The 12,481-nt window shown below is 47.6% G+C and overlaps 1 protein-coding gene across 4 annotated transcripts in view; it reads left to right on the top strand.

Moving 5' to 3' along the window:
- bcar3 (BCAR3 adaptor protein, NSP family member) overlaps positions 1-12,481 on the top strand; it is a 183,468-nt gene that overhangs the window by 164,101 nt on the left and 6,886 nt on the right. For all 4 annotated transcript variants that reach the window (XM_080195243.1, XM_080195244.1, XM_080195246.1 and 1 more), the window contains 2 exons: positions 9,142-9,257; positions 10,936-11,107. In XM_080195243.1, coding sequence (XP_080051369.1) covers positions 9,142-9,257; positions 10,936-11,107 — 288 coding nt within the window. The remainder of the gene's footprint in view (positions 1-9,141; positions 9,258-10,935; positions 11,108-12,481) is intronic.

Raw genomic sequence — 12,481 nt, 5'->3', positions numbered from 1 at the left:
GTAAATTGATGAAACGTGTGGTGAGGTTACCTGAGAGTCAGATGGGCAAGTATAACAACACTTGTTGCTTACCTGGTTGGTTCCACCCCTGAAATGTGTACACTGTATTTTTAGAGGCCAGATTCCCTACACACCAGAGTGCATCCATTTTATTTGTGAGTTTTTTTTTGGGGGGGGGGGGACAATCACCACTCCAATGCCGGGAAACCCCAGAGTAAATCATTCCCTTCTCCAGCAGACGGTGTAAATCTATTTGAGAAGCTGAAGTGCAGTCCAAATCACCAACAGGACTTTTCCTCCCTCAGCGTCCTGTCAAAGTGAGATTTCTGCAGATAATGGATTGCTGCTTCCTGAATGGGGACTAGGTAAATCTTACACAGCTCCTGGTAGTGTGGCTGGCATTTGGAGTTGATAAAATCTAACAGCAATCTACTGCACCCTGTCAGAATAAGGAGCTAGTCAGGTCCACAGGCAGTGAGTGGTGAACACTTGCCACTTCTCCATAGAAGGGAGAGAGGTATTTATATATATTTATCTTTGAAACTGTGATATTTATAGCAATTTTAGTGTCACAAATAGCTCCATGATCAGTTTCAGCAACTAGGATTCTCAGGATGTTTTCAGCAATAACGATGATCTCTTAATGCAGATACTGTTGCCCTTGACATGCTGCTAACCGGACAATATCCAACTACGATAAGCGCAAAATACTGTGGATACTGGAATCTCAAACAAAAGCAGAAAAATGCTGGAAAATCTCAGCAGGTCTGGCAGCATCTGTGGATGGAGAATAGAGCCAACGTTTCGAGTCTGGATGACCCTTCACCAGAGCTCTGGCTCTGCTCTCTCTCGCCACAGATGTCAGACCTACCATGATTTTCCAGCATTTCTCTGTTTAATATCCAACGTCTGCCCATTCCTCCCACTGAAATGTCGAGTTGGGAACAACAGGTGATTAAAAAGAGGCCGTTTTTATTAATAACGTGTTCCCAACAGAAAATGAGCGTTGGCAGGGGCGGTGAGTTCAGGGACCCAACAGCCCACCGACTGCCGGTTACCTGATCCGAGCTCCCACTCCATCCCTTTCCTGAGCAGTGGTTTGGAAGGACAACCCTGTGGCTGTGTTGCCAGGAAGCTGAAACCCACATGGAACAGCGGCTGGTGCTCCAGTAAATGATGCGACTCTCGATAATTGCTGTTAGCGCTGAAACAGTGGAACAAGCTCCTGTACTCGAGTGAGGTTCCGTTTGAGAAAACATTCCCAGCTGTTTGAATGAATTATTTTTTAAACTGCTCAAAAACTGTACTGGGTCACTGAAAGACGGGTACCAAGATTATCGTGAGGTGTTGGACGTTCCTCAGAAGAACTACAGTGATTTTGAAAAAAGAATCTGGTGAGCAGCATTGTAGGTTTTGTTTTCTGAAGAGGAGTTGATGGCTTAATGGTATTATTGCTAGACTATTAATCCAGAAACTCTGCTAATGTTCTGGGGACCTGGGTTCAAATCCCATGACAGACGGTGAATACTGAATTCAGTAAAAAATATCTGGAATTAAGAATCTACTGATGACCAGGAAACGATTGTCGGAAAAACCCATCTGGTTCACTCATGTCCTTTTAGGGAAGGAAATCTGCTGTCCCTATCTGGTCTGGCCTACCTGTGATTCCGGAGCCACAGCAATGTGGTTGACTCTCAACTACCCTGCCAAGGGCAACTAGGGATGGGCAATAAATGCTGGCCCAGCCAGCAACACCCATGTCCCATGAATGAATGAGAAAAAAATAGTGTGTTGTCCAGCAGAATAGCCATGGCTGGAATATTCCAGAGTTTTCACCAGGAAACTGCTGAATGAGCCCTGGGCAGTGGCAGTCCTGTTCTCTGCTGATTTACACGCACACACCCTTGGAACAGAGCTCGCCAGGTATTGGCTCTCACCAGAGGCAGAGAGACAACTGTCGTACCCACTCTGTCATCCTTTAGCAAGGTCACTGAAATCGGCACAGGCCAACAACCTGACCCCATGCAAGACCCGATGCACACAATCGAAGACCATGAGACACAGGAACAGAATTAGGCCACTCGGCCCATTGAATCTGCTCTGCCATTCAATCACGGCTGATATTTTTCTCATCCCCATTCTCCTGCCTTTTCCCCATATCCCCTGATCCCCTTATTAATCAAGAACCTATCTATCTCTGTCTTAAAGACACTCAATGACCTGGCCTCTACAGCCTTCTGTGGCAGAGAGTTCCACAGATTCATTACTCTCTGGCTGAAGAAATTCCTCCTCATCTCTGTTTTAAAGGACCGTCCCTTTAGCCTGAGGTTGTGCCCTCTGGTTCTAGTTTTCCCATGAGTGGAAACGTCCTCTCCACGTCCACTCTATCCAGTATCCTGTAAATTTCGGGGCTGCAATCTTCCACAAAGCCTGTGGGCGACTCTAAACTGAAGCCACTGGCCCTCAGTGACGGATCCCCTGAACACAGCCCATTTTCCTGCCATCCAGATTATTGGCAGAATTCTGCCAAGTGCCCACCTGTGATGGAGTTGGTCAGTAGCCAGGATGGATCCTGGGGCCACATCAATCTTAAATAACATTTACTGTCTCAACCAGGAATAGACAGACTTACACGATGCGAAATACTGGGTGAGATATTTGATTAATTTATATATTGTAACAACATGGTCACCCGGACAGGAGGATATCCAATAGGTGGGAACATCAACCGGCACAAAATTGAGGAAGTCCCTGAAAACCTTCTCTAGAACTAGGGACCTGTGAAACTAGGCAGAAAAATGGTTCGACATAGCCAAGAAGAGCCAGAAGGCCTGTTTCTGTGCTGTAGTGTTCTATGGAAGGAGGAAGTGAGAAATTTCAGACTTCCAGATGTAGAAAGCAAGTGACAGAATTGATCAAATTGTCGATACAAGTTTAATTTTGCCAGTGCTCCTGATGTAACTCCCAACTGCTAACATACAATTTTCATCAACTACTCCAAGCATCACCAGGGTGAAATTCTCTGTGCTCCCACAGTTTGGGGCAATATCCATTTCTCTCACTGTTTGGAACCATAGAACCCTACAGTGCAGAAAGAGGCCCTTCGGCCCATTGAGTCTGCACCGGCCACAATCCCATCCAGGCCCTACCCTCATTATCCCTACACATTTTATCCACTAATCCCTCTAACCTAAGCACCTCAGGACACTAAGGGGCAATTTCTTAGCATGGCCAATCAACCTAACCCGCACATCTTTGGACTGTGGGAGGAAACTGGAGCACCCGGAGGAAACCCACGCAGACACGAGGAGAATGTGCAAACTCCACACAGACAGTGACCCGAGCCAGGAATCGAACCCAGGTCCCTGGAGCTGTGAAGCAGCAGTGCTAACCACTGTGCCACCCAAGTTAGATCCAGTGTGAAATGGGTGACAGCGAGCCGGTAACCTGTTTTGCATTCCTCCTCATTTTTATTTCCATTGAGGGAGGTGGCCAGTTCACTATCGCTCATTTGACACTAAAGCCAGGATGTCCCATGTCGCTCTGGATAATCATTGCCAGTGTTCATCTATTCACACTTTGATATACAGCTTTGAAAGTCAAAGCCTGCAAACTGCTCTCATGTTGATAATTGCACGAGTGCTTAATGTTATTTAAATAGAGGTGCTGACCTATTTAAACTCAACAGATGAATGCTTTCACTCAAATGGCAAATTGATAATGAATGCTTGAAGATATTGTGCACTGACCCAACATCACATTCTAACTTCAAACCACAGCACCAATTCTCAGCAATTTACTGCCAACTGCTCACTATTTCTCATTAGAATTGAACAGCCTAACTGGGAATAAAGAAATGGTTGTGGGCCATTCAGCCCTTCCACTTTCATAGGATGATAGAATCCCTACAGTGCAGAAAGAGGCCATTTGGCCCCTCGAGCCTGCACCGATAACAATCCCACCCAGATCCTATCTCCATAACCCCATATATTTACCCTGCTAGTAACGCTAAGGGACAATTTAGCACGGCCAGTGCACCTAACCTGCACGTCTTTGGGTTGTGGGAGGAAACCGGGGCACCTGGAGGAAGCCCACGCAGACACGGGGAGAACATGCAGACTCCACTGCCTCGAGGCTGGAATTGAACCCGGGCGCCTGGCACTGTGAGGCAGCAGTGCTAACCACTGTGCCACCGTGCCATTATAATCAAAGCAGAGTGGGGAGCACGGGAATCAAAGCAATATCAAACTGGTCCAGCTGTTGTGATTCTGAGCAAGTGACTCCTGCCCCTCGAACCCGGGTCCTGGGCGCAGTGAGGCAGCAGTGTGTCACTGTGCCGCAGAACTTTAGTCTGCCAGTGTGTCAGATTTGAGATTTATCTGCACTGAAGTACTTGCAGGTAATGTTATGCACACCTTGACCACTGACATTGCAGGAAAATAACAGTGTTGAATGCAAGCAGAAAATGTGGAACCAGTGCAGCACAACCTTGTGTTGTAACCTGGACTCTAGCATGATGTTCCTTTTGCAAAGATGTTCTATTTCAAAGAGAATGTCCTTCCCACAGTTCCAGTACGGCTGCAATGTCAAACTGTACCGCACAGACGTCACCTCTCACAGATTACAAACTACACAAACTGCAACTATGTTAAGGAGAGACAGCCTTGCTTTTATAATGTGCCTTTCAGAACCCAAGGACATTGCAAAGTGCTTTACATCCAATGTTGTACCCCTGAAATGCAGCCACAGTAAGTAGAATCCCGGCAGCTAATCTGTGCACAGTAAGATCCCACTGTCAGCATTGTGACAATGGCCAGATTAATCTGTGGAGCTCCCAGTTCCTGTGGGAACCCATTGAATAGCGTATTAACACATAACTTCTTGTTAACATGAGTTCTAACAATGATGAATACAAACTCATCAGTCGAGAACAGTTTGAGCTACAAACTGATGGAGCATTTGTGCCAATACGTCACAACTTGTTTTTCGTGATAGTATTTGTATCTATAAATCAAGAGGTTCTAGATTCATGACCCCAGTTTTAGTCATTCATTGGACATGGGCGTCGCTGGCTGGCCAGCATTTATTGCCCATCCCTAGGTGCCCGAGGGCGGTTGAGAGTCAAACACAATGCTATGGGTCTGGAATTACATGTAGGCCAGACCGGATAAGGAAGGCAGATTTCCTTCCCTAAAGGGAACCAGATGGGTTTTTCCGACAATCGCCGATGCTTTCACGGTCACCAGTAGATTCCTAATTCCAGATATTTCTTATTGAATTCAAATTCCGCTAGCTGTCGTGGCAAGATTCGAATCCGGGTCCCCAGAACAGTAGCTGAGTTTCTGGATTAATAGTATAGTGATAATACCACCATCGCCTCCCTGCGAGCTGAATATAAAATGTGTGCTGACACTTCACTGCAACACTGGGAGAGTTAGCAGAGGGTGTTAAAGCACCATCTTCTCATTCAGTTGGACGTTCTCGGATTGTGCTTCCACAGCAGGAACACTCCTGCTGGATTCATAACCTTTCACCCACCAGGGCTGATATTTGAAGTCATCATCGATCACGTGTGTGGGAGCTTGCTGTGTGCAAATTGAATGCCTCATTTGCCTATGAAGCAAACAGTGAGTGCCCTTCAGAAGAAGCCCATTGGCTTTCTGAGAGTTGAGGTGACGGGATTCCACCCACTATTAAAGAACCCTGAGTGAATGCTGAGGTGTGTTCCCGCTTAGAAAGAGATTCTTCCCGCTTAGAAAGGATAGCAGGACTAGAGGGCACAGCCTCAAAATAAGTGGGGGGGGGTGCAGTTTAGATCAGAGTTGAGGAGGAACTTCTTCACTCAAAGGGTGGTGAATCTCTGGGATTCTCTGCCTATTGAAGTGGTGGAGGCTGCCTCGCTAAATATATTTAAGTCACGGGTAGATAGGTTTCTGATAGACAAGGGAATTAAGGGTTATGGGGAGAAGGCGGGAAAGTGGAACTGATCCACTTGCAATCAGCCATGATCTTATTGAATGGCGGGGCAGGCTCGAAGGGCTAGATGGTCTACTCCTGCTCCTATTCCTTATGTTCTTATGTGTTGCTCACAAACATGCTCACTGAAACCGAGCTACACATAGTCAGTGTAACAGAAAGGACCCTGAGCAGTGAGATAAAAACTGAAAATGCTGGAAAAACACGGCAGGTCTGGAAGCATCTGTGGAGAGAGAAAGAGAGTTAACGTTTTAGGTCCGTATGACTCAGGCGGCAGAGTGGTTAGCACGCCAGGGACCCCGGGTTCGATTCCTGGTTTGGGTCACTGTCTGTGTGGAGTTTGCACACTCTCCCTGTGTCTGCATGGGTTTCCTCCGGGTGCTCCAGTTTCCTCCCACAGTCTAAAGATTTGTGGGTTAGGTAGATTGGCCTGTGCTAAGTTATTCCTTAGTGTCAGGAGGACTAACTAGGGTAAAACACATGGGGTTATGGGGATAGGGGCTGGGTGGGATTGTGGTCGGTGCAGACTCGATGGGCTGAATGGCCTCCTTCTGCTCTGTAGGATTTTATGGGCCCGATTTTACCAACAATTTGCACCTGTTTTTGGGTGCGAAATGGTGGTAAAATCGGGTGTGAGGCCTTTATTGCGATCTGCACCCGAGTCGGAGCAGATCGTGACTTTACCAAGACCCGCAAATGGCGCGGATCTGTTCTGCACCACTACGGTTTAAATGCATTTGAATTGAATTAATGAACTGCCTGCCCAACTCTATCGTCATTTCCCCCTTTACCGCCGTGTCTACCCATCAGGGACCGCGCCGTTACAGACCTGCTGAATAAAAGTCTGAGTCGGGTGCTCCAGCCTCTGAAGGGGGCTTTCATTGTTTCAAACGGCTCTCTGACTCCGATCAGTGGCGGGGGTGGGGGTGGGGGTGGGTCTGGTTGGAGACGGGAGGAGGGGAGGGAGGTCAGATCATTCTCTGGTGAAGGGGAGGAGAATGAGAGAGGCTGGTCAGATGGATCTCTGGTGGGGGGGGGGGGGGGGGGGTGCAGGGGGGTCCGCTGCCACTCTGTGAGCGATCAATGGTGGGGAGGGGAACAGAGGTGGCGATCGGTCTGGGTCGTGGAGGGCTGGATAAGGGGGGCAGTGATGTGTGTGTATGTGTGTGTGTGTGTGTGTGTGTGTGTGTGTCTCTTGTCCACCCCCCACTACCCAGACCGATTGTCACATCTGTCCCCCTCTCTCCCTGCACTGATTTGCCTGCAGAATGGCAGCAGACCCCCTGCCCCCCCACCAGAGATCCATTTGCTCCCCCTGAGATACATGTTGCATCCCCCCCCCCCTCCCTCTCACCCCCTCTCCCGAGATACACCCTCGCTTTTCGCTCCCGGGCTGCTTTCTGCCACTCGGTAGCGATCTGACACGGGCGCACTTTTTCCGATATTTTTCTAACTGCACATGCGCAATCCGATCGTTCCGGCAGTGCTAAGCCCCGCCCACAGCGCGAATCGGACCGGAGATGGCTGAGAGCGTATCGGGGAACCTGAAAGAGGATTTCTGAGTCGGATCTGCGCTACGCCCAGACTGGGCACTTAGAATCAAAATGGCAAAATCAGGCCCTATGACTCTTCAAAGCTGAAGAGAGGGAGAAATTTTATATTTTATATTGTTAAAGAGAGGAGATGGAGCGGAGTAGGTGGGAGCTCCGGAGAGATTGGCAAAGATCTCATGGCCACAAGATAAAGGGAGTGTTAAAGACTAAAGAGGGTGCTAATAGTGGCATAAAGGTAAAACAGCAGAATGTACCAACATTCAGGTCAGCAGTCTGTGAAAACAAAACTTCAGAACAAGTTACAGATGCTGAGAAAGGGTTGGGGAAAAATATAAGATTAAAAAAGTCAAAGTGGAGAGGAGAGAGAGTTAGTTCATGGTCTGTAGTGGAACTGAATGTTAAGTTGTGAGATGCCTGTTTGGAAGATAAGAACATAAGAACATAAGAACATAAGAAATAGGAGCAGGAGTAGGCCATCTGGCCCTTCGAGCCTGCCCCGCCATTCAATAAGATCATGGCTGATCTGTCGTGGCTCAGTTCCACTTTCCCGCCCTCTCCCCATAACCCTTAATCCCCTCTCTTATCAAAAACCCATCAACCCGCTTCTTAAAAATATTTAGCGAGGCAGCCTCCACCACTTCAACGGGCAGAGAATTCCAGAGATTCACCACCCTTTGAGTGAAGAAGTTCCTCCTCAACTCCGTTCTGAACTGCCCCCCCTTTATCTTGAGGCTGTGCCCCCTAGTCCTACTGTCTTTTTTGAGCGGGAAGAGTCTTTCCACCTCTATCCTATCCATCCCATTCATCATCTTATACGTCTCAATGAGATCCCCCCTCATTCTGAACTCAGAAGATGTCCTGCAGTTTGTGTTGGGCTTCAACGTGGGAACATGAGAGCAAGTTGGTGAATTGTAATGGCAGGCAGTAGGAAGGTCGGGGGTCGTGCTTGCGGACTGAGTGAAGGTGTTTCACAAAGAGGTCACCCAGTCTGCATTTGGTCTCCCCAGTGTGGTGGAGACCTGTGAGCACAGTGCACCAACATGAAGGAGATGCAAGCGAAACACTGTTTAACCTGAAAGGAGTGAGATGTGAGGCCTGGATTATTAAAGGCCCTGGATTACTGCACTATGAGCTGGAACTAGTGCAGTAAGACCCAGTGACACATTATTCCACTCACATGTTTGGATCTCTTTCCCCCAAGTGACGGGACATTTGTGTAAATCATTTCAAGAACAAATGCTTGAATTGTTTGTTCTTTTGGAATGGTTACTGAAAAAGAGCAGTTGAAAGATAATTGAAATCCCAGACATTAGCTTATACATAGCCAGTTCCCTTCGCCCGGGCTGCTGTGTTTTCACAGTTTCCCCTGTTGCTGCAGGATATTTTAGAACGTGTTTGTTTTTTAAAACCCTGCACATTGCTCTCTCATTCTGTGCCCGGGCAGTGAGTTTGGAAGTGAGGTTATTGACAGTGGCAGTGGTCAGGGCTTGGGCTGTATTTCAGTGCTAATGTAATTAGTCTTCTAGTCCCCGCTCTTGAAAAACGAACCTTCTTAATAAAGCGGCAATTTCCGCACTACAAATAATAAATGTGAACTTTTGTACTTTTGCAGGTTGCTAGGATACTTGATGTGTGTGAAGAACTGAAGCAGCAGATGGGCGTGAGTTCTGGCCTGGAGCTTATTACACTGCCCCATGGGCACCAACTGCGTCTCGATCTCACAGAAAGGTAAACAGTCCCACTGCACTGTTTATACAGTACACTGTAACACCAGGGCACGTTACAAAACTGCAGCACGGTGCGGAGGGGAGGCATAGGGGGGACTGAAGCTTATTAAAATCCCCTTTCCTCCCCCCCCCCCTTGTTGGTTCAGTCGCTGGATACTCTGCAAGTTGTGGGATTGAGTCCTTGGAGAAGGGAGCCGCTTTCACCATTTTCCTGTATGGGTTTCACCACTGGGGCAGCAGAGGGTACACACGCGTGTATGTGCACACACATGTGCGTGTGTGTGTTATATCTGGCTTCAGTGCTGGGGGAGGGGAGGGAGGTTGGGGGTGGGTGAAGCCAGGATTCCTGCTCCTCACCACCACCTATTGGAAAGTGTGACTACAAAATAGAAACATAGAAGATAGGGGCAGTAGGAGGCCATTTGGCCCTTCAAGCCTGCTCCACCATAAATCGCGATCATGGCTGATCGTCCAACTCAATAGCTTAATCCTCTTTCTCCCCATAACCTTTGATCCCATTCACCCTGAGAATTTTTTAAAAACTTGGGTGCCCGCTTTATAAAAAGATCAGAGCTGATCTTTCAGATGGCTGCCACGGGTCACCTGATTTTTGGAACTGCAAGCTAACCAGGCTCCTGGAAACTTCATAATTACACCCTTTTAGCCCTGCAATCACTTTGGTGAATCCAGAGTGCTGTATCCAGCTGCTTCTTGAATACATTCAGTGTTTTGGCAACAGCTACTTCCTGTGGTAATGAGTTCCACAGGCTCACCACGCTTTGGGTGAAGAAATGTCTCCTCACCACCATCCTGAATGGTCGATCCCAAATCCTTAGACTGGTTCTGGACTCCCCCCACCATCGGGAACATCTTCCCTGCATCTACCCTGTTGAGAATCCTGTTAGAATATTCCCACAACAGTGCAGAAGAGGAAATTCCAACTTGCGGAAAGCATTTGATTCTGTGTTGGGAGGTCTCGGCAGGGGGCGCAGGTCTCGGCAGGGGGCGCAGGTCTCGGCAGGGGGCACAGGTCTCGGCAGGGGGCGCAGGTCTCGGCAGGGGGCGCAGGTCTCGGCAGAGGATGCAGGTTGCAGCAGAATGTACAGGTAAAGGAAATGTTGGGCTACAACAGTGTGATTGGACTAGTCACTGTTGTATTGGAGGAGAATGGGAGCAAGCACTGCTTGAGCCTTGGCCTGAGTCCACCTTGGAGTTAATGTGTGCATTTTTGGACAATGAATTTCAGGAAACAATATATTGCACTGATATGGTGCCGATGTAGTGCTGCTGTAGTGTCGGTATAGTGCTGATGTGGTGCTGTTTCACCAAAGTGATTGCAGGGCTAAAAGGGTGTAATTATGAAGCTTCCAGGAGCCTGGTTAGCTTGCAGTTCCAAAAATCAGGTGACCTGTGGCAGCCATCTGAAAGATCAGCTCTGATCTTTTTATAAAACGGGCACCCAAGTTTTTAAAAAATTCTCAGCATGGCAGAGTTTAATTGGCTACTTTGAGATCATGAAAAGCACCGAATGATGGCAACTCTTCCAGATATTCCTTTCAGCACTGGGATATGATTTAAAAGTCTGTTACGTTGAAATTAAGTTGACGTTAGTTGAGTCACTTTGTTTAATTTTATCTTGAAATCCAGACCAATAATAAAAAGCACCTTTATTTTCTCAGGCATTATACCCTGGCCATTGGGATTGCAGTGGACGTTTTGGGTTGCACAGGAAGTGTTGAAGAGAGAGCTGCAGTGTTGAGTAAGATCATCCAACTGGCACTGGAACTGAAATATTCCATGGGAGATCTGTACGCGTTCTCTGCTGTCATGAAAGCGTTAGACATGCCTCAGGTATTTGCTTTCTCATTGCACCTTAAGTTAAACAGGAAGCTGGCCCGCTGAAGTTAATCCTGTTATCACTGGGTATATTCAGCATTTTAATTATCAAACACCTCTTCGGTTCTGCGGAGGCGATAGTCTAGTGGTATAATCGCTCGTCTGTTAATCCAGAAGCTCAGCTAATGTTCTGGGGACCCAGGTTCGAATCCCGTCATGGCAGATGGTGGAATTTGAATTCAGTTTAAAAAAAAATCTGGAATTAAGAAGCTACTGATGACCATTGTTGGAAAAACTGATCTGGTTCACTAATGTCCTTAAGGACGGCAGATTTCTCCTGAACTGGAATGGCCTAGATGTGACTCCAGAACCACAGCAATGTGGTTGACTCTCAACGGACATCCAAGGACAACTAGGGATGGGCAATAAATGCTGGCCCAGCCCATGCCCCGCAAATGAATGAAAACAAAATGAATCAATGAAGTGGATAAATGTTAAATAGAATTAAAACTTGACCACTCATGCCAATGGACTTTCTTTGTCAATGGAGAGAGGACAGGCCCAAACATCACAAGAGGGAGGATGACCCTCAGGCAGTTTAGGCAGAGAATAAAATCTGTACCGTCATCCCCAAAGTCTCTGGAAATTGATCACCTTTTCCGTGCAAGGTCAGAGATCTGTTCTGGGGCCACACAGTGCTTCACACTGGCTCTTGACGATGAGGCCCCCTCCGAACACTCCGAGCCATACACACTGTGTCTAGAGGCCGGTGATTTATTCCACTGGGGCCACCATGTTTCTGGCCAATATAAAGGAGGCAGAATCCCTGGAGGATCAAGTTCCAGCCCACACTCCAGCCTCCAGCAGGTGATTCACCCTGAGCTGTGCGTCCTGGATCTGATCCAACCTCCCAGACCCTTTGGTTGGAATTTTACCCAGTTTTGGGGTAGGCGAGGCTCGCAGTACGGCATCCTCCATTGGTCTCACGTGTGATCGGGTGGGTGAGACGGTAAAATTTGTGTCTCGTTGGGTTCCACGAGGTATACTTTTTTCAGGCCAATAGTAGACCAAGGCAAAGTGAAAGAGATTGGACAAAGTAGTAGCAAGTGGTCTATTCCCGAGCCTAATTTGAATGTTCATATGTAATATTACATAAAGTTCTCGATCAGCCCAGCAAGTTTTTAACAACACCTGAGTGATACAATGAATGAACACCTCAGGTCTGACTGAATTTTAGCTGATTATAATCAACTTATAGAAATTCCTCAAATAGCTTCCACCCCCCTGCATAAGGGGGAGGATTTTCAGCCTGGGCTGAGTAGTGGTGAGCGCTGAGGAAAGTTTCTCATTCCATATCGCTACCTGCGCTACCAGAGACTGTGCAGTGTG

The sequence above is a fragment of the Carcharhinus amblyrhynchos genome, chromosome 9 (genome assembly GCF_965287045.1).
Source record: "Carcharhinus amblyrhynchos chromosome 9, sCarAmb.v2.hapA, whole genome shotgun sequence".
In the NCBI taxonomy this organism is placed as follows: Eukaryota; Metazoa; Chordata; class Chondrichthyes; order Carcharhiniformes; family Carcharhinidae; genus Carcharhinus; species Carcharhinus amblyrhynchos.
The sequence above is the reverse complement of the archived record's forward strand: the minus strand, read 5'-3'. Positions and strand labels throughout refer to the sequence as shown.